The sequence below is a fragment of the Prionailurus bengalensis genome, chromosome C1, assembly GCF_016509475.1.
Source record: "Prionailurus bengalensis isolate Pbe53 chromosome C1, Fcat_Pben_1.1_paternal_pri, whole genome shotgun sequence".
In the NCBI taxonomy this organism is placed as follows: Eukaryota; Metazoa; Chordata; class Mammalia; order Carnivora; family Felidae; genus Prionailurus; species Prionailurus bengalensis.
The window spans coordinates 73,189,299-73,210,534 of record NC_057345.1 but is presented as its reverse complement, the minus strand read 5'-3'; the positions used below and the strand labels follow the sequence as shown (position 1 = coordinate 73,210,534).

General features: G+C 38.9%; 1 protein-coding gene across 3 annotated transcripts in view; it reads right to left on the bottom strand.

Moving 5' to 3' along the window:
* Positions 1-20,787, bottom strand: part of CLCA2 (chloride channel accessory 2) — a 39,136-nt gene extending 18,349 nt beyond the window's left edge. For 2 of the 3 annotated variants that reach the window (XM_043575486.1, XM_043575487.1), the window contains exons 1-10: positions 20,199-20,769; positions 19,186-19,323; positions 15,839-15,989; positions 12,383-12,491; positions 11,150-11,309; positions 8,789-9,016; positions 5,809-6,039; positions 4,832-5,009; positions 3,861-3,967; positions 1,646-1,870 (exon numbers count right to left, since the gene is read on the bottom strand). In XM_043575486.1, the coding sequence (XP_043431421.1) occupies positions 1,646-1,870; positions 3,861-3,967; positions 4,832-5,009; positions 5,809-6,039; positions 8,789-9,016; positions 11,150-11,309; positions 12,383-12,491; positions 15,839-15,989; positions 19,186-19,323; positions 20,199-20,384 (1,713 nt within the window). In that variant the 5' untranslated portion in view covers positions 20,385-20,769. Of the gene's footprint in view, positions 1-1,645; positions 1,871-3,860; positions 3,968-4,831; positions 5,010-5,808; positions 6,040-8,788; positions 9,017-11,149; positions 11,310-12,382; positions 12,492-15,838; positions 15,990-19,185; positions 19,324-20,198 lie in introns of all 3 variants that reach the window. The other variant, XM_043575488.1, reaches the window with a different exon arrangement.
* Between the last annotated feature and the right edge of the window lie 449 nt (positions 20,788-21,236).

Here is a 21,236-nt window from a genome sequence, read left to right as displayed (position 1 = left end):
CTGCACTCAGGCAGTGCAAGAGTGGGCCTGAGCAATCCCCCACCCTACTTGGAACCTTTAGTGGTTCCCTTTACCTTTAGGGTTCAGGCTCTTCTTGCCTTTCCTGGCATACAGAGCCCTTGCTGACATAGCTTCTGTTTATGTGTTTAGCCTCATCACTTCCTCTCTTTCCTGCCCCTAAATCTCCCCACTACATGCTGCTGTGTAGTTCATCCATGTTGACCTACTCTTCTATGAAGAGTTATATTCTATTTCTTCTGAGCCTTTCTATGTGCTCTTCCCTCTGCCCAGAATGTCGTTGACACCGCTGGCCCCTTTAGTCTCCATATTTCCATTTTGATGTTTTTACTTCCAGGAGGCCGTTACCTTCCCCAGAAGTCTGTGCATCGCTCCTGGATGCTCTGAGTACCCTGTTCTTATTCCTATCATGGTGTTTTATTGTAAAGCACCTAGAACAAGATCCATCACACAGCAGATATTCAAAAATGTATGTATTGCATATATTCATATTATAAATTCTAGCTAGATTTTTCCCCAAGCCTATAGATAACTATGTCTATGTGAACTTTATAAAGAAGAAAGTAAGCAAAAAGAAATTATTTATCCTGCATACATATTAATATCTACTGTTGAAGAGAGAAGACTTTGGTATCCATTATTTAAATTTTTAAAAAATTTTAATGTTTATTCATCTTTGAGAGAGAGAAAAAGGGAGAGAGAGAGAGAGAGAGAGAGAGAGAGAGACAGAGAGAGAGGGTGAGCACGAGTGGGGGAGGGGCAGAGAAAGAGGGAGACACAGAATCTGAAGCAGGCTCCAGGCTCTGAGCTGTCAGCACTGAGCCCGATGCAGGGCTTAAACTCACAGACAGTGAGATCAAACCTGAGCCAAACCTGAGTCTGTGAACTCAGGGACCTCAGCCAAAGTTGGACGCTTAATTGACTGAGCCACCCAGGCGCCCCTCCATTATTTAAGTTTTGAACAAACCTTGTTTTTTTCTCTTAAATTAAAAAAATTTTTTTGTTTATTTATTTATTTATTTATTTATTTATTTATTTTTTAAAAATCTTTTTAATGTTTATTTATTTTTTGAGAGAGACAGAGACAGAATGCGAGTGGGTTAGGGGCAGAGAGAGAGGGAGACACAGAAGCAGAAGCAGGCTCCAGGCTCCAGGCTCTGAGCTGTCAGCACAGAGCCCGATGCGGGGCTCGAACTCACAATCCGTGAGATCGTGACCTGAGCGGAAGTCGGACGCTCAACCAACTGAGCCACCCAGGCGCCCCTGTTTATTTATTTTTGAGAGAGAGACAGAGACAGAGTGCAAGAAGGGGAGGGGCAGAGAGAGGGAGACACAGAATAGGCTCCAGGCTCTGAGCTGTCAGCACAGAGCCCGATGCGGGGCTCAAACTCACGAACCATAAGATCATGACCTGAGCTGAAGTTGGACGCTTAACCGACTGGGCCACCCAGGCACCCCTTTTTCTCTTAAATTTTTAACATTCACAAAATGCCTTTGTATAAAGTAAAATTGTGATGTATCAGAATAGCATTTCTTTACATAATGCATTTAATTAATTATGTGATTCAGTTGAAAGTCATGCGCTTGACCAAATGTTGTCATTATGAACAAAGCTCACAGCATCTACCTCAGCAGTTCCAGGAATGCAGAGGCGAGCAGTCCGCAGAGCTGGGTTAGTGATAAAATCACTTGTGTAGTATTTTCTTCCATTAGGATCAACTAATGCAATTTCAGGGGGACCACTGGTCTGCCATGTGACAAGAAAGGTAGTGTCATTGCCCACACTGTTATCCACAGTCACGGTGTTTTTCAGTTGATGGTGAGGTTTAACATTTTCACCCGTACTTTCAAGCTGTTCAAGAGAATACAAATATACATGAAAGTTTCTAGTGGTAGGCGTAAACATCCCATCTTTTTCTTTACTTCTAGGACAAACAAAAATACATTGGCAAAAATAAAAATTACTAGATTCTGACAGGTACTGTATTTATATAAATCGCTTTTCACAAAATACCTCGCCAGTGCAAAATATTGCATATTATAGAAGTACGGAAGATATAAAATATTGTCATAGTTAATACAAATGTCTCTTCATTATTTTTTACCAATTGATTTTAGCTGTTCCCAGACTGTCTGTTATCCAAATCAACATTAGCTTCAGATCAGCAATTAACAGGCTTTAAAAATTTTTTGTTTGTGAATGTGCTTCAGTGGTTTAATTTATATATCATCTCTCCAGATACTTTTATATATTTTAATAAGAAATAAAACGCTGAGTTTCAGGGAGCTTGGGTACATTAGAAGAATTATTTAGCCATCTGCAATAAGCCACATGAACACGTGTGTGTGTGTGCGCGCGCGCGCATGTAGGTGCACCTATGCAACACTTACAGAGTACATACAAGTGATGGCACTGAGCTAAATGCTTTACATATATTACCTCACTTAATCCTTTTGAAAACCCTTTAAGGTGAGTACTGCTGTTGGCCACATTTCAGAGATGAGGAGACAGAGCCTTAGAGAAGTAACATGTGCAGTGTCACATACAAGGAGGTGACACGGGAATAGAGCCCAGGCCAGCTGACACCAAGAGACCCTACGTTGAATCACTGTACACACACAAGCGTAAAAATAACTTTGGACATTTTTATTTATTAAATAAATACGCTAAGTAATGCGCTGCAATATTGCTCAAACTCAGAAAGCATAAAAAATTCACTGGTGGATGACAGCAAAGACACTGTGGATTATTTGTTCAAATCCATTTTATAAATATTTGTAGACTGCTGACTACTGGGGCACATTCTGTGCCCTGGGCCTGAGCTGCTGAAGGGGATATAGTTTCTGTCCATAGTCTAGTGGGGCTAATGACATACACTGGGAAGAGGTGGCCATGTTTGAGAACATAAGGCAAATTTGAGCCATATGAATAATATTTTGTTAAATTTTTGAAAACATTTTTAAACGCTTGTTTTTATTTCATAGCATTGAAGAAATCACAGGGTAGGAAGATTATTCAGAAGAGCCAAATGTAATCTAATTTATAAATACATGTTCTCATTTATGATTCCCCTTTTTTTCACTTCTAATGATAAAATTGTGGTTATTGTCTTTGCTGTGTACATATAATCTTCATGTTAAATATTTTCTAAGAATAATTTAACTGACTTCATTGCTCACATCAAGTCATTAACTTGGCAGGTTAACTTACCATCTGTGAGGAAACAGCAGATGAAATTTTGTTCAAACCCTCAGTTATGTTCAAAATATCTTTAAAGCACTTAGAAAAAACTTGGCCCTTTTAAATGGCTTGATTAGAGGAAGCCTTTGTGAGCAAAGTCAAGGAAATTGCAGTAGTCGAAGAAATATTTAAATTTGTTTAGAATTTAATGAAATAGTTGATGTTTTTAACACAAGGGAGGAGCTTCAAAGAAGTTTTTAAAAAAGCAAAAAAAAAAAAAGTAAAATGGATTTTGATTGATGGAAAGTTATTATAGAACTAAACCTAAGAAACAGTTTCTTATTTGTCATCTTGGTCTTACCTCTACACCACCCCCAACCCCACCCCATCCCCATTTTGAGCCACTAGGAAGGAGCAAGTTCTGCTTACAGACTTTAAAAGGCCGAGGTAGCAATTTCAGGAAATTACTACTAGGGATGAGAAAAACAGGCATCAGGTAACAATGAATCCTGGCTCTGGTGACACCAAGAAGCTCTTTTAAAAGCCTTCTGTGCAAGAATTGTTACATATTCCAGTAAGGTTAATGAGTGAGTTAAACAGTTCATTTGTTTTCCTTGCTTCCTTCTCCCTGCCCCCCCAGCCCCATTGAGGAAATTCTGACCTGAATACGTTGTTGAAAAATGTCTCCGGTTCCAGAGGGGATTCTACTGAAAGCATCAATCATGCTATTGGAGTTTGATTTATCTGGAACAAAGAACTTTACACCTCCTGAAATACATGATTGGGATGTTAACCATTAAAATGTATAAAATAAAACAAAAAATAATATGTGAGGTCTTTTCCAACAACCTTTCCCATGTAAGAGGCTTAGTTTTGGGGAAGGAGGTGTAGCACTTGGCTGGCAGTGCATGGCATCCTGCCAGCCACATGGTGAACAGCAGAGGTGAGTAGTTTTGTGTGTTCTGTTCACGGCTGTAATGTCAAGGTCTACACCTCTGTCTGGTGCTTGATAGAAACTCAATGAATATTGTTTGAATAGTCTTGTAATGAAGGTGATTCCTAGACACTCTAGGTTCATTGCTATCTGCAGTGCTATATGTTGACACTTACGCTTACATTCTGAAAACATTGTTTTCAAAAATAATTCAATAAAAACCTAACTTTTAATTTGTAAGTCAGCAATACTCATTTTTATTGGCTATAAGGAATATAAGATAAAATTATTCCATGCCTCATTTAGAACGAAAAAAGATATGGATCTTACAATTTGGTATGTGTCCTTATCATGAAAGTTAGTGTGTTTAATCTTAAATATATTTTTAGCTCTGTGATTATACATGCTCAGATTAGTTTAACAAAAAAATTATAAAAATTATATTTCCATTGGATGTATATGATTGGCACCTTCTAAGGAAAATCTTTAAAGGTCAACAAAATGTTGGCAGATTTTAGCAATGATTTTTGTGTTGTTTTCCTTAAGATAGCTGTTTCTATTTGTCTTTTTCCAATTAAGCCACACATTCTATTGTCATAATATGAGCTTCATGGTTGGGAGTATTCAAGTTAAAAGGCTTTGAATATTCAATTTAAAAGGAAATGCTCTAAAACATAAGTGTTTACAAATATATTTACCTGTATGATGTGATAATTCCTCCAGGTTTTCGACCACAGATGAGCCCAGGGCAATGGAATGAATGGTTGAACCACTGCTGAGCACAGTAAGTAAGCAATTGCCAATGTGCTCATCACCTCCACTGGTCACTAATATCATCACAGAGCCATGGGCTTTTCCATTCAGTTTTTCAACCACCTGAACGTAGAGTATCAGTCATTTGGAAGGAAATGTAATTCAAGTTGCCATTGAATGGAAGAATTCACTCATTCCAAATTCCCATCAGTAAGGCATATATATGCCTCTTTGAGATCCTCTGTGGCTTGCTGCACTCCAGGCCCATCCCCATTCCATCCTCAACTCACCTCATCAAAGGACTTGTCACTGTACATGCCATTGCTGGATTGCTTGTACAGAGAGACTCTTTCTGTTTGAATCATCACAATATGCCCCTAGTTTAGAAGAGGGTCCATGATAGAGGATATGGGGCACATTCTTGTATGTTATCTCTGCCTCTGACATCTGGTGAATGACCAATAAGAGGCCTTAGAGAAGTGGTTCTCAACCTTGGCTACACATTAGAGTTAGATGGGTCTAGAATTACTATAGGCAAAAGCCAGACATTACTGATTTTGACTGGAAAACCCAAGCATAAAAATGGCTACAGTTGGGCCAATCACCGAATGCAGAGGGTCAGTGTTAGAAATTGTCCAGATGATGCTGAAGTTCCCCAGCCTTGGCCAGTGTATTTATTTATTTACTCATTCCTTCAACTAGCATTTATCGAACAGCTAATATGTGCCAGGTACTTTGCTAGGCACATGGGGTTTAATGGTAAACAAGACATGGTTCCTGACCTTAAAAATAACCCATCGTTACTTTCCTATCAGTGTCATGACCACACTGTAACAGATTGCTCCATATCAGAAGGAACCTTAGCTATAAAATGAAGGAAAGGAAAGTGATGGTGATTTGGGCATCGCGTACCCAACTGTACCTCAAATCCCTTCTTAAGCCCTGGGCAGACGCTGGTTTGTGCTTCTGCTGACACAGTCGAAGGCAGATGTGAAACCAACCGCTTTCGGTCATCATCACTGTTAATTTGGTGTAGCTGGGCTCTGATCTCCCCTTTGCTGTTGAAACTGACAATGCCCACAAAGGTATGAATTTCAACAATCTGCATCAAGTAAAACTCTGCTGCCTGTTGCAGTCGAAGGAGTCTGTCAGCCTGTGTCCCAAAAAGGAAAAAATAAAAATAACAACCTTTGGTTGGTAGACAAAAATATGACTCAGCAACCTGGCAAATATCTCTGCCAATCATTTAGCAATGTCACATTGTAACTTTTTGAGCTTTATAGAGTGACACTATGCTGGAATCTTGTTTTATTAGTTGCAGGCTCAAAAATAAATGTTTTTCAAGGAGGACAGAGAGGTTGAGAACCCTACCTCCAACAAGCTGTTCATATTTACCGCTCTCTAAGAACACATATTCCCACTATTTCTCTCCAACTCAGAATTCGAGATCTATGAAAGCAGTTTAAACTAGATTTGTAACTGCTTCTTTTAAAATCCAGTCTGGGTAAGAGGAAACATAATATTTTTCCTACTTATTAAAATAGGATTGTATGAGATACATACGTGACAGTAGAGATAAACCTGAGTGTTAACCAGTTGAAAAGTAGTATTAGTGACCAGGTTTGGGCATGTGATGTTACTGATGTTCACTAGGTTCACTAGGTTGTGGGAGCAGCAAGCTGAGCTTCAATGACCCCCCGTTCAGTGAGGACTGTGTTCTCTTTCTCCGACTTAGACATCTCCCTTAATATCTGGATCTACATTTCACATTGCTTCAGAAGCATCGCAAATTTAATGTCCCACAGGTATCTCAAACTCTACACACTTTGAGTTCATTGGCTCCCTTTCCAAATGGGAAATGATGCTTCCAAAGCAATGCGAAATGTAGGTCCAGATATCAAGGGAGATGTCTGAGTTGGAGAAAGAGACCACAGTCATCACTGAACAGGGGGTCATTGAAGCTCAGCTTGCTGCTCCCCCAGCATCATTAGATTGTGAGCATTGTGAAGTAGAGACTATGTTCTGTCATCTCTGTGTCCACCAAGCAAGCACAGTCCAGGCAACTAATGGAAGAATGGCTATGATGGTTCAAGGACAATATTGGCAAGAAAAGGGAAGGGAGTTTGCTTTGCTGTGAGTGTGTTACTCTAAGTTTATTTCCCTTCTACTAACTTCACATCTTCTCTCAAGTGCAACTATCCCTTTCATTCTACCTATTCTTGCTCAATAGAGGTAGCTAGCCAATATAAATTACCCTGAGACCACCTTTAGAAGATCATGGCCTAGTCAACTGTAGGTGGGCAAGATTACAAAATTATCCAGATGCTGAATGTATTCGTGGTGTTCCTAATATTTCAGAGACAAATTGAAAAAGGCAAATTTTCCAGGACTACTGATCCAGAGAACATAAGAGGATAAACTCTTCCTTAGGACAAGTTCTATGATTAAATAATACTGCCACTTTTGAACCAAAAGCTTCATATTCATTTTTTCACTTATTCCCCCTCAACAACTTTATGCAATAGATGGTGGTGTGCTGGTAAATGTTTTTCAAAAACTGGCTTTCTGGCAAAAGAGGGAGAGACACCCTGATCTGTTGCAATTGAAAATCTCTGTGGGATTAACTACTCCCACCATGGTTGATTTCAAGTTGTCAATGTGATGTCACTAAAAGCAGAGTTGGGAAGAGATGTTGACCAGATACAGGTGACCAGAAATAATCTTAAGAGCACAGATTGGGGGTCAGCAGACATTTTCAGAAAAGGGCTAGAAGTTAAGTTATTTCAGGCTTGATGGGCCATATATTCTCTGTTGCAAGCACTCGATTCTGCTGTTTTAGCACTAAAGTGGCCATAGACAAGATATAAATAAATGAGTGTTGCTGTGTTCCAATAAACTTTATGGAGACTGAAATTTGAATTTCATGTAATTTTCACATATCATGAAATATTACTCTCTTGACTTTTTTCTAAACCATTTAAATCGTAAAATCCATTTTTAGCTTGTGGGCTATGCAAAAACAGGTAGTGAGCCAAATTTGGCCCATGAGCTGTTGTTTACTGACTCTGGGCATAGATAATAGTAAAAAATAGTAGAAGAATATTTAGGAAGTGATGACTTTTGAGCATTTATTATATGTTAACAATCTTATTTAATTATAAATCTACATGGTTTAATTTTTATTAATGGCTGTATTTAACTACTGCTTGCAAATTTCCTAAAAATTTAACTATTGACTTTAAGAAACCAGTATCAGCTGCTCCTGTCACGACACTAAAAGTAGCTATTATAATCCCTATTTTACAGATGATAAAATAGCTCAAGAAAGTTATTTTGGTCTTGACTATACAGACAGTAAGTGAAGAAGCCAGGAATTAAAGCACATCTGCCTGGTTCCAGAGATTAAGATTTTAACCACTATCTGAGAGCTATGAGATTTTCAAAAGAGGATTTCTGCAAGGCTCCTCGATTACTGCATGACTGAGGTATGGTTTACCATCCATGGTGACATGGGAAACATAAACACAGTGGCTATGCACACTCTCTGCAAACCCGTAGTCTCTTGCCTCCGCTAGGGATATGTACCAGTGAGTGAAATGTGGCCAAAGGAGATTTTGTTACATGTCAGAGTTTTAGAAAAAGGTCTTGGTTGGAAAAAAGTTGCAATTAGTAGCAAAACTCAGGGCTAGGAATTACCTGTGGCTTTCATTTATCTGCTTTATCTCAATTTCTGGCCTACAGTGTGAATTTGTTCTTCTAGTCCCTAAGGAAAGACGAAATGCATGAAGATTCCAAACCTTTGGCCTCCCCTCCTCTGCCCTTACCCTCTGGAAATAAAAAGAATTAAAAACTGATAGAAAAAATGGTGAATGGTTTACAGCCATTAATTACCAAAATGTTACCTCTTCCATTTTACTGGACACATCCAGCACTAAACAGACCACTTTGTCACCAGCCTGAATAAGGGAGAATACAGGAGGAGGTGGAAGCCCAGTCCCATTCATGGGAAAGCTATGATTGAAGTCAGCAGAGTCTGTGATTACATCCCATGCACTTCTGAGGCTGCACATTTGGTTCTGTAGGTTTGGAGCTTCTTGATTGTGGGTACGTGCATTGCAGAATTCAACCACCTAGAAATAGAACAATGCCTATCAGAAAATGAAGGGACTCTTCCCATATTAGACATACTTCTCATTCTCAAGCAACTAAAGGTAAAAGGAAAGGTGAGCTGAAAGATGAGAAATTAGAAGTGCCATAGCCATCCTTTATTACTTCAAGAATGACTTTGAGTTTACAAATAAACCTTGGCATCCTTTGCTTGAAATACTGGCACCTCGTGGTACTTGCAATCAGTCTCTATTATCATCTATTTGCACTTGGATAACAGAGAGCAGACCGTGTATATATATCTCAGTCTTAGGAAAACAAAACAATCTCCCGCCTTTTTTTAGTATGATAACGTGTTAAAGAAAACACCCCAGAAGATATTGTCTTGGTCAGCCTATTCCTTGAAATTGTATTTTATGACCCACCTGCACCTTTATTTATTGATCAGTCAACATAAATCGATCTAGTTCAAATATTGATCTCGGTAACAATAGGATGAGGAAAAAAAACAACTTAAACTTACTTCCTGGTCTTTCTCCCCATTTTTAAATATAGATATGGTCTATTTAATAATACTGAACATATGTCACCCCTTTTAAAGGTATGTTTCACATTGCAAAATGATGTGTTACCACCTACTCCTAGTGGCTATATTCCTGTAGAGTAGCTACTTCGTGCTAACAGAAACATGGGAGCTTAGAACTAGAAAACGCCTAATAGACTTTCCCGTTCTATCTCTATTTTCATAGAAGAGGAAGCTGAAGCTTCAGAAGGTTAATAATTGCTTAAAGAGATATTCTCAGTAGCATGGGGAGACAGGAGTAGAACGCATTTTTGCTGTCATAATTTCTTTGTTTTTAACTCCTTTCTGTTTATTTCATGACTATGAAACTTCTTGGATTGGATAGTAATGATTAGGTCTTTCAAAGGTTCACAAAGATAATGCCTAGTCACAAACAATGTGGATGAATACATGGAATCAAGTTGGGTTCAGGTATTAAGGCTATAAATTAAAAATATAATGGATCAGACAAGAAAAGTGAAAAATCACCTTAAAGTTACAGAAGGACTCCTAGCCTTGACTAAAACCAGACTGAAGAAAAAAAAAAGTTTTCTAAAGAAAAGAATGTGTCCATCTAAGGGACACTGGTCAGCCGTGGAAACAGAAAACTTCACAGGGGCATGTGCCCATGTGCTCCCAGTACCATGGAAGGGAGATGACACACAGACGTGAGTTTCAGGTCTTTGTGAAGATGGATGGATATATCCAGTCATGAAGGCTGATGCCATTAAACCTCTGTACCACCAGTCTTCCTCCTTTCTGATTCCATTCTCTCAGAGAGGCTTCTGGGGACAATTTGGCTGTTTCATGCTGCTTCCTCTAGAGAGAGAATGAATTGGCTAGAGGATGCAAGTATTGGATCCCCATGACAGAGTACTATTTTTAAACAATAAATTATTTAATAATAATAATAAATTATCAATAATAAATTATTAATAATAAATTATTATTTAAAAATAGTGTTCTGGATTCATACACTAGGTTCTTATCAGTGCGGAATACTGACAAGGTAAGTTTCTGAACCTGCAAAACTAAGGGTTAGTTGACTTCTCTTGGTAATACCTGGTTTTCCTTTTTAATTTCTTTTTTTTTTTAGATGTTTATGTACTTATTTTGAAAGAGAGAGTGCACATGAGTGGAGGAGGGGCAGAGAGAGAGAGTGAAAGAGTCCTTTTTTAATTTCTGTACTATGCAAAACAAGGGAAAGAACTAGGAAACAAAATAAGAGTCATTTGCTACTTCAAGTGAGAGAAATATAATTGTGTGTTTTATTACTATTACTCATACACCTTCCTGTGAAAGCACCACCATATGAGCAGTTTATTTTGAGGTTTCCAGAGTACCCTTGTTAAATCACCTTCCCCAGAAAGCAAATAATCACTTTTCTAAAGGAATATATTTTTTGGCGATCATCTTTGGGGCCTCAGTGTTTTTTGTTTTATCTGTGAAATAAAAACTAGATGAACTCTAAGGCCCTCAAGCTCTAAAACATAGTGAATCTTAATGTCTTTTTGTTTAAACACTTTAAACATTTCAGGCCATCTTGGGAAGAGATGAATGCTGTAGGAGATTTTCATTCCAAGGCCATACTTACAGAAGATAAACTTTGCATGAACATTATCGATGCAGTTGCATTTTGGGTGCTATTGTATATAAACATACATCCTTCTTTAAAAAGTTTACTAATAATACAGTTTTCTTGGGGGCAAGGGCCTTTTTCACACACAAAAATGCCTGTGATGTCTGATGAACACCTTAAAATAGAAAGAGAAATTGGTCTATTTTAGAAATACTTCTGTTTCTTCTTCATTTGGTTCATATAATAATTTGTTGCAAAGCTTGTAGCTTGCAACAAGCTACACATAAAACATTTTAAAAACTATTCTGTTAAGAAAGGTCATTAATTTAGAAATACACTCCACTTTGTTTTAAAGCATTTGAGCTGCATAAGAAATTCTGCATCACCAAAGGCTTTAACCAACTAAACAGGGTCAAAGGAAAAGATACCAGGAAATGGACGTGAACTTTTAGAGGCCCAGGAGACAGCATGACCAATAGTATCCTGAATCGCAGTGTCTTTGAGCTCATTGCCATTGGACAAGAGGGCAGAAGAGAATGAACATGGAATGAGGATATTTTAAAAGGATTCTTTCCTAAATGAGCAATCTCAAATTCTACCAAAGGGAATGAAAAACAGCACAACCTTCAAAAGAGAAATATCTTCCAATTGATGATCAAATGATAATTGGTCAATATCCAGCAAAATTACAGAAGAGGGTACATTTTGACCCAGTAATTCTTGGAAGCTACTCAACAGACATATAGCTCTGCCTGCATACATGAGAAATTATATATATATATGGCATTACGACCTGCAGTACTGTTGGTAATAACAAAAAATTGGGAGCAACCCACTTGTCCAGCAATAGGAGACTGGTTGAAAAGATATAGTATATCCATACAATGGAACATTAAGCACTTATTTTTAATTAAAAAATTAATGAAGAGAAATATATATTCATATTTATTTGGATTTGCTTAAAGAAATACTAAAAAATAAACCAGAAACTAATAAAAATGGTTACTGGAGGGGATGAGAGGGAGCAGGGTGGAGACAGTGGTGGTAACAAGATATCTTAGAGTATAACTTTTTATATTGTTCTCATATCTGAACCACATAAATATTTACCAACTTTTAAAAAATGAAATAAAATTTAAAAATAAGAGGATCTCTTTCTTGTCATTTAGGTTTTGGCTGCCATCATCAACTTCATTTTAGAGTAAAAAAAATAAACAATGAATTTTAAACATGAGAAAAAGTACCAACCTTGTTACTTTAATTTGATTTTGCCCATTTATATAGAAAGGTTTCTCATTGTTGTATTCATCAAACACACCCCAACGGAGATGGGCCCATTCGTGGACAAACACCCTACCTGTGGAAGAGAGAGCTTTTGTTTTAAGTTCCTAAAATCTCAGCAGTGGGCTTTGCTAACTAGTGAACACGTAACATCACTTGACCATATACACTTACTACGAAAGGTTGGAGTGCAATTGCCTCCCGCTTTTCTCTTCCTCACCTATTTCCATCTCCTCCTTTACCCCTGCCATAAAAGAGGCAGTCTGAAATTATGCTTAGTCTTTGTAGATGCAAACCAGTGATTTACTTTGTGCACATCTATTTGATACTTGTGATGAGTCCCACATTCTCTCATTTCCCCAAGTGAAGCTGCCTAACATGTTTATATTTAGCTTCATACAGGCCTACAGTTTCAGGATTTAGGGGAAAGGGAAAGAAGCATATGTAAGTACAGTGGACTGAATGTTTACGTCCCCCCTAAAATTCATATGTTGAAATACTACTGCTTCATGTGATGGTATTAGAAAGTGGGGCCTTTGGGAGGTGATTAGATTACAAGGGTGGAGCCCTCATGAATGGGATTAGTGCCCTTATAAAAGAGACCCCAGAGAGCTCCCTCCTCTGCCTTCCATGTTAGGACACAGAGAGGAGATGGTTGTCTATGTACCAGGAAGTGGGTACCAGATGCTAAATTTTCCAGGGCCTTGATTCTGGACTTCCCAGCCCCCAGAACTGTGAGAAATAAGTCTCTGTTGTGTAGAAGGCCCTCAGTTTTTGGTATTCTGTTAGAGCAGCCCAAACAGACTAAGATACCAAACAAGCAAATAAAGATTTCCTATTCTTTAGTCTGGGTTAGCCAAGCATGCCTATTTTTTTCTCGTAAGTAATTCTCTCTAGAGCAGTGATTGAAACTCTGGGGCCAGGGAGGGATGAAGGAGTAAAAAAGATCCTAAATGTCCTCTCCAGCTTGGATGGTCCTTTATCTTTTATTTTATCTCTGATCCTCCATGTTTATATTTGTCTCCAGCTCTTGGCCCAGGGAAACCCCCATCCTCAGCATCAAATTCTTTATATCTTAACCTCCACTTCTCTAAATCTTGCATTTCCTTCATTGTTCCCAATCAAAACCACTCCCCAATAAAAGCTTTCCAGATTAACTCCCTCCCAAAGCCCTTTCTTTTATTCTGAATTCTTTTAAGTTCTGGGAACCCAGGAATTGTTTACAGAGTTGACTGAGGCTGCAGCATATTGTGCAATTTCTGGACTGTGGGACAAAGGAAGGGAGGGGAACCATCTAAGCTGAAAGTATTAGGGAAAAGTTTGTGCCTAGTCATGGAATTTAGATGTGCTGATGAAGTCATCATCTATTTGTGCAGAGATTATCAGCACCTCATAGTTACTGGGGAAAAGACATTTATTTATTTATTTAAAAAAAAATTTTTAATGTTTATTTATTTTTGAGACAGAGAGAGACAGAGCATGAACAGGGGAGGGAGACACAGAATCTGAAACAGGCTCCAGGCTCTGAGCTGTCAGCACAAAGCCCGATGCGGGGCTCGAACTCACGGACCGTGAGATCATGACCTGAGCTGAAGTCGGACGCTTAACCCATCAAGCCACCCAGGTGCCCCAAAGACATTTTTATAAATTGTTTTACAAAGTGTACTTTATACAGTGTGTCGCTCCAGCTCCTGTTCGCTTTACAGAGGATAATAAAATCTATTTAGATTTAAATGGGGGTAAAGTGAAAACATAATTTGAAAGGCACTACTGTATGTTAAAATCAAAAACAAAAAATAAGCATGGGATAGTTAGCCCTTGACTTGCTGATCTGTTCTCTGTACGGTTTCTCCCTTAGATCTCATCCACTAAATGCCAGTCTCCAAACCTATGACCCTGACTTCTCTCCCAAACTCCAGCCGTCTACAATCACCACAGGTTGAGCCTATCACAACAGTCCACTGCTCCCCACAATCAACTTTCCTAGATCCAGAGTTGTGAATTTCCCCTTTAAACAGGTCCCTCCTACTTCTGTCATAAACCTGGTGTGTTCCTTAATGCTGCTATACACCCCCCCCCCCCAACCCCATCCCTGGCCTTTCACTCTGTAGCAGTCAGACCTCTATTTCTTTCCGCTCCCCCACCCCCACCCTGGAATATCTCCCATCACTTAAAGTTGTTAGGATTAAATAACAAGAGAAGCAAACAGCACAGCACCTGGCACATAGAAAATTCTCATTGTTCTTTTTTTTTTAATTTTTTATTTTAACCTAAGTTGGTTAACATATAGTGTAATAATGGTTTCTGGAGTAGAATTTAGTGATTCATCACTTACATATAACACCCAGTTCTCATCCCAGTAAGTGCCTTCCTTAATGCCCACACCCATTTAGTGGCCCCCCTGCTACATAACACCCCTCCAGCAACCCTCAGTTTGTTCTCTGTATTTAAGAGTCTCTTATGGTTTGCCTCCTTCTCTGTTTTTATTACTATTTTTCCTTCACTTTCCCTATGTTCATCTGTTGTGTTTCTTAAATTCTATATGATTGAAATAATATATTTATCTTTCTCTATTTTGCTTATCATGATACACATTCTAGTTCCATTCCACGCTGTTGCAAATGGCAAGATTTCATTCTTTTTGATTGCTGAGTAATATTCCATTATATATATCACATATTTATCATTTATTATATATCTGTATATTTTTTTCATTCTTAATACCCTTTCGTGTCCTCATCTCACAGCCCCCACTCTTTTCAAGTCTTATTGCTTTTTGCCTGGACTTCTAGTTATTCTCCTGATACTCACTTTCCCTCTCATTGATTTGAAGGAGTCAGATCATCCATACAGCCAGGTTCATCTTATACAAACACTTTTTTACTGATTTCACTCCTGTGCTCTTAAACCTTCAGCAGTGACTTGCTAATTTGGGCGTTTGAGGCTCCACGTCACCTATCCCCATGTGCATTTCAGCATTTTCTTCCACTACTTCACTCCCCATGGTTTCTGCACTATCAGGGCCATGACTGCTCCCATCTCTTAAATATGCTCTAGATTCTTCTGATGCCACTGTTTTATTCATACTCTTGGCACTGTTCTCTGCCATCTTTCCATTTATCAACATGATATTAACCTTGAAGATCCCCTCCATTGTGAGGCCTTTCCTGAGGGCCCTTAGTGCAAACTATTCTCTCCTTTCACTGAATTCTCATAGCACTCACTGTCTGGGCTATGAATCTGGTGTCCAAGTGTTTCTGGCTCACTTTGTCTCTTATCTTTTCATGGGTATGTTGCCTATCTCCCCATCCAAATGGTAAGACCTTAGAAGGTTTCAGGTTCTCTGAGTTGCTTTTCAGCATCAAGCACAAAATATTGCAAACAGTACTGCCCAATGTCTATTGCTGGATAGGTCACACTTACCTCGTGGTCCATAGCCAGCTGTTAAGTCATCATTTAGTAGAAAGTTAGATGTGAAATGAATGTATTTTCCCTCTTTTCCACACCCTCTGTATTGCAGTGTGTAGGGGTCATCTCCATGTGCCCCATACCAGTCAGTCACGATGACATTTGCCTATATTAAAAGAAATGTTTTATAGTACTCTGTATCCTACCAGTGATGTTGGTGACATGAACGTATACATTTGTTAAAACACTTTGAACTGCACTCCTATGATCTGTGCATTTTATTGTATGAATTGTGTTCTTTTTTTTTATTTTTTTTAAATTTTTTTTTCAACGTTTATTTATTTTTGGGACAGAGAGAGACAGAGCATGAACGGGGGAGGGGCAGAGAGAGAGGGAGACACAGAATCAGAAACAGGCTCCAGACTCCGAGCTATCAGCCCAGAGCCTGACGCGGGGCTCGAACTCACGGACCGCGAGATCGCGACCTGGCTGAAGTCGGACGCTTAACCGACTGCGCCACCCAGGTGCCCCTGTATGAATTGTGTTCTAATTTGATAACAGATTTAGAAAATTGTATGTCTTATAGATGGAGTTTAAAATGCACGCACAACTAAATGTCAATAAAATTACTTGGCACTTTCAAAAACATCCGTATTTTCAAAGGTTTGCAAATGCCCATGGAGCTTTATTATTTCCATTTGACCTTCCCATTTTCCAGATTAAAGTTTTCTGAAAAGTCAACACTGTAAAATTCTGACATTATAAGACACTATAAAATGTAACAAAAAGTTGCACAAATGTTTAGAAACAACAAATGTCGTTCATAATTGCACTGTAAGGTGTTATAGCCTTTTGTGAACAGCTTTCTGTGGGTTACTTCATCAGTAGGAGACAATAAGATGTGTTTGTTTTAAGCCTTTCCCTTTCATTCCCATTACCATTAGATCAGCAAAACAGTCACTGTCATGAGGTTGCATTTCATCTTGTACCCTGACAATTTCAGTTATTATTGCTAAAACACAGTATGTTAAGTCCAAAACTAAAGTGAATATCTATTCAAATAACCATCTAGAGAATATAATTTTACAGACAAAATTGTTTCTTTTATTTTTAGGAAGAAAGATAACATGTTGTCCCAAGACTTTCCCTTAGAAGTATGTTGTTAACTTTTTTTTTTAAAGCTGATTTTAGAACTATAGATCTAACATGATCCTATAAATATAAATCACATTGTCACTATGTGTACCATATGTGTAATGTTTTATGTGTGTGTGTGCATGCCACTGAGTAGAAGAAGGTAATATTTTCAATTTTATTTTGCATTATTTCTACAGTGTTTGAGTTTTTTTGCAACGAGCATGAATTATTTTTATAATAATCAACATTTATTTTTAGAAAGATAAGAATTAAAGCCAGGGCCTTTGTAAGACAGAACCTGCAAAAAGGGCCACAGATGTCATGCCCTTATGCCCTTGGATAGTTTTCATATGGACAAAACCTCATTCCTGTGTCTCAAAATTTGTCCTGAAGCTAAAAGGAAGGGGTGCTCCACTAGGGATGAAATACTCAGAGGCTGTATGGGGGTCCATTCTACTATAGACCATAGTAATACAGTTCTTACCTACCTTTTTCTAACCGCCCCCCCCCCCCCATCTATATTAGACTATGGATTCACAGGGACAGGAACTACCTTGCTTGTCCTTGTGTCCTCTATAGGGTGTAGCATGGTCCTGTATATGATGATCATTCACTGTTTGCTTAATTGACATGATGAGGCTAAAGGAATTGGCATCCAATAGACATATGAACAGCATTCAATGATTATTCTTTCCTTTAATGTTTTGGTCCAGTATTATTCTCATTTTGTTTTAATTCTTTATTTCTCAGCCCTCCATTAGGATCAGGAGTATGATCTGGTTTTGATGTTAGTTGTCTCCAATGCTTCTTTGTTTCACGGAAAGTCAAATTGATTAATGCCATCTGTATAGATAGCTGGAGACAGCATGGCTTGGTGCAGAGAGCACGGGTTTGGGAAGCAAATAAGACGTGGATTGAAATTCTGGCTTTGTAACTTACTGTTTGACTTGGGATAAAATCCTTCCCTTATTTGAGCGTCTGTTTCCTAACTTGTGATAATAATTTGGGATAGCAACTAATTTTAGGGTGTGTGAGGACAAAACAATATGCATAGCATGCCTGGTGCTTAGTTGAAGCTTCAAAACACTAGCTTTCTTTCCAGTTTATCCCAGTTCCTCTCTTTCTCCTAGCTCCATGGCCAAGCAAATTGTCAAAAGCTTTCATCTGGCCATAAATCGAGTGTCTGAAGAGCCTCTTTAACTTCTTCAGGACACCAGCATGCTATCTAGATTGCTAGTCCATTTGGTTACTGAGTGACTTCAAAGAAGAATGGAGAATTAAAATAATCTCAGGAAATTTCATGCCAAATGGCACACATGAGGAAAAGGCAAAGCTACACCACATGTCCTAGCCCTTCTGTCTGCGCTGTGGTTGTGGATCTGGAATCCACTCCGTTGCTGAAGACCTGAGCTAAATAAGTGCTCACTGTCTCTGTTCCTGCCCCTTCTCGTGGCTGCCAGGGCTGCTGTTCACAGTAACTTCGGCCAGTTGCCAAATGTGTTTAACATTTGTTTACAGCGTGCAGACATAATCATGGATGCCTGACTCTGATCGACAGCCTGTGAGAGTCCTTCGAAGGTTAAGTTCTTTTAGGTTGCAAAAGAAAAGGTAGCCACTCCTCTCCTCCCCCCTTTCTTCCTTCCTCCTTATCACCATACTCCTAAAAAGTGTCCTGGACTTGGGCTCATGTGAAATTCTGTGAATTTCCAGAGCTCCTATTCCTGGGAGTTGGAGTGCAGCTTCAAGACAATGGGTGTGACGGATTACTCGCTGCAATCAATCCTTCTCCAGGGCAGGAGAAGTCAGTCATATTTTTATGGCTTATGTTTCTGTCTGGACATGCGTGTCTACTGCCCCAGACAGGATGGGAAAAGAAGGTAGTCGTAACTGGAACTGTTCCCTGCACAGCTCATAGTCAGGAGGATAAAACCTGCTTTTGGGCCTTAAGCAGAAATTTCAGAAAGCAACCTGTAAATTACAAAGCAGAGACCTTCTGAGAAGCTACTTGGGCAATGGTATTTTGCTTATTTTTTGTTCCATAATTTGCACTCATTTGTTGTATTTCCATGTATTTTGTGAACAACAATCTTCCTAATAATATTACTTGTATATTAACATCAGTTATTTGTTTTTTGCTTAAGTTCTCACTTTTAACATTTGAACACCGTGTATATTGGTTGCTTTTTCCCAAGTTAAGTTCATTTAAGAAAATCCTGAATTCTTACCTTTTCATATAATTCTTGTTTTACTTTGCTGTAATTATTAGCTTTCCATGTGGTGGGTATTAAAATCTTTATATTTCTGAAAAACACTCTTCTCTTGGTAGCATTGAATAGATAAAAAGAAGCTTCAGTTATCATTTCCTATAACCAAAGAAAAGAAAAGCTTACCTTGGCACAGGTAAATCTTTCATGTTTTGGTTTCCTGATTATACTTGAGTGAGTAATAGTAAAGCATAATGAAAAGATTTTAAAGGAGCCCATTTCTTTTAGAGACAGCCTTTAGACTTTGGGAAACCTTGGGAGCAAAATAAATAAACCTCAAATAGTTAACTGGAAGAGATTTTTAGGACACTAATAGTGAGTCTGGGCTTGCCTAAATAATTTTTCCCAGTTTTGTGAAAGGCTTTCAAGCTTTTACCAGACAAATCCCTTTCATGTCACTCCTATGGGCATGTTCAAGACCACACCTTATGATGATGCCAATTTCTCTTAAGCAATACCAACGGAAGCTCTAAAGTCATGGAGCTACGATCCTTCTGCACCACATTAAGGTGAAAATAGTCAATTACTTTACAGAACATTCAGGTGAAAAGAATTTTGCTCTCAGATTCCCTTTTTGTCTGAGAATTCTCCATCTCAGGATGAAATCCAACAATTTGATTTTAATAAGCACAATCATGCTTATTCATCAGTCAAACATCTGGTCTTTGTTACCACAATGGGTTATTTTTTAAGCTGCTACCCCAAAAGCAGTCATGTTAGGAAAACAAAAAGGCTAAAATTAGTAGTAACCAACAAGAACAAATTAAGAAGGGCTAGATCAACACTCTGAGCCGAGACTGTGCAGAATTAGATGAACAGACTGGTTTGGCCGTAATTATAATTTTGGGTACTTAAAAGAAATGCTGGTCTCTTTACTACTCAAATACAAATCAGGGAAGGTTGTTAGCTTTTTAAAGAAGGCTACAGTCCTGTTCTAATAGGATAATGGTATTGACTTCATGCTTGCCACTCACCTTAATGTTTGGGATGAGGTTCTGATCTTCAGATACCTGAGGATTGATTGCAATGAGTAATCCGTCATACCCATTGTCTTGAAGCTGCACTCCAGCTCCCAGGAATAGGAGCTCTGGAATTAGGGCCACCAGGAGAGTCACAAACTTCAGGCTGCAAACAGGACCCACATTGTCCCGACGGGTCATGTTGTAGAGAAGTGTCCAGTTTACTCACACTGGTCTTCCTGGGTTCATTGCACCAGGTTGTCAGTGGGGAAGTGGATAGTCTCTTCCTGAACTTGGAAGGTCCCAGAACTTGCAATGAAGGAGGTGCCTTTTGTGCAAAACCTGGGTGGATCTCCCTGAGACCTGCCTCTGCATGTCTTTTTTCTCTAGGCAAAGCCACACTTACCTGTTCTGTGGCTGAACTTCCTTTTGAATCATGGTTGGGCAAGAAATTACTCCTTATTCATTGTAGATCTTCTCAGAAGGAAGAGGGGAAATAGGACAAAAGGCGCTTGAAAGAGGGAGGCCTGGTTGGGCTGAAAATCAGAGAATTGGATTGTTCAGTCCACTTTCAGCAGACACACAGAAATCCGTAGTGACTTTTCTCTCCTCATCCTTGACAATCCCTTCCATCAGCACAACTTTTCTTTTGCACTCAAGTCATTTTTTGATTGTTGTAAGATTCCCTTGTCTGCTTATTTTGAATATTTAGAAATTCATCCTGCAGCCCTGTCCCTGGGGCCCTTGGAATAGGTCGTCTGGGCAATCTCTCAGCTGATGGCTGAGGGGAAGGTATCAGATATCCCCCAGGGAGGGCCAAGTGCCAGGAACCCGGATGCCTGTGTGGGCCACAGAGGCCTTTTCCTCCGCCCTTGCTGCCTTTTCTCTTTGGACCAGGGAAGAGAATAAATTTTTCCTTCAGCAACCCTCTCCTGAGGACAAGGCTGTGATTCAGTCTAACCTTCCATTTTTCCAGGACCAATCACAGGGTCTGCACATAGTAAGCATCATACCTATTTTGCGAGTGATTAATAGTACCTGATAACTACCAAA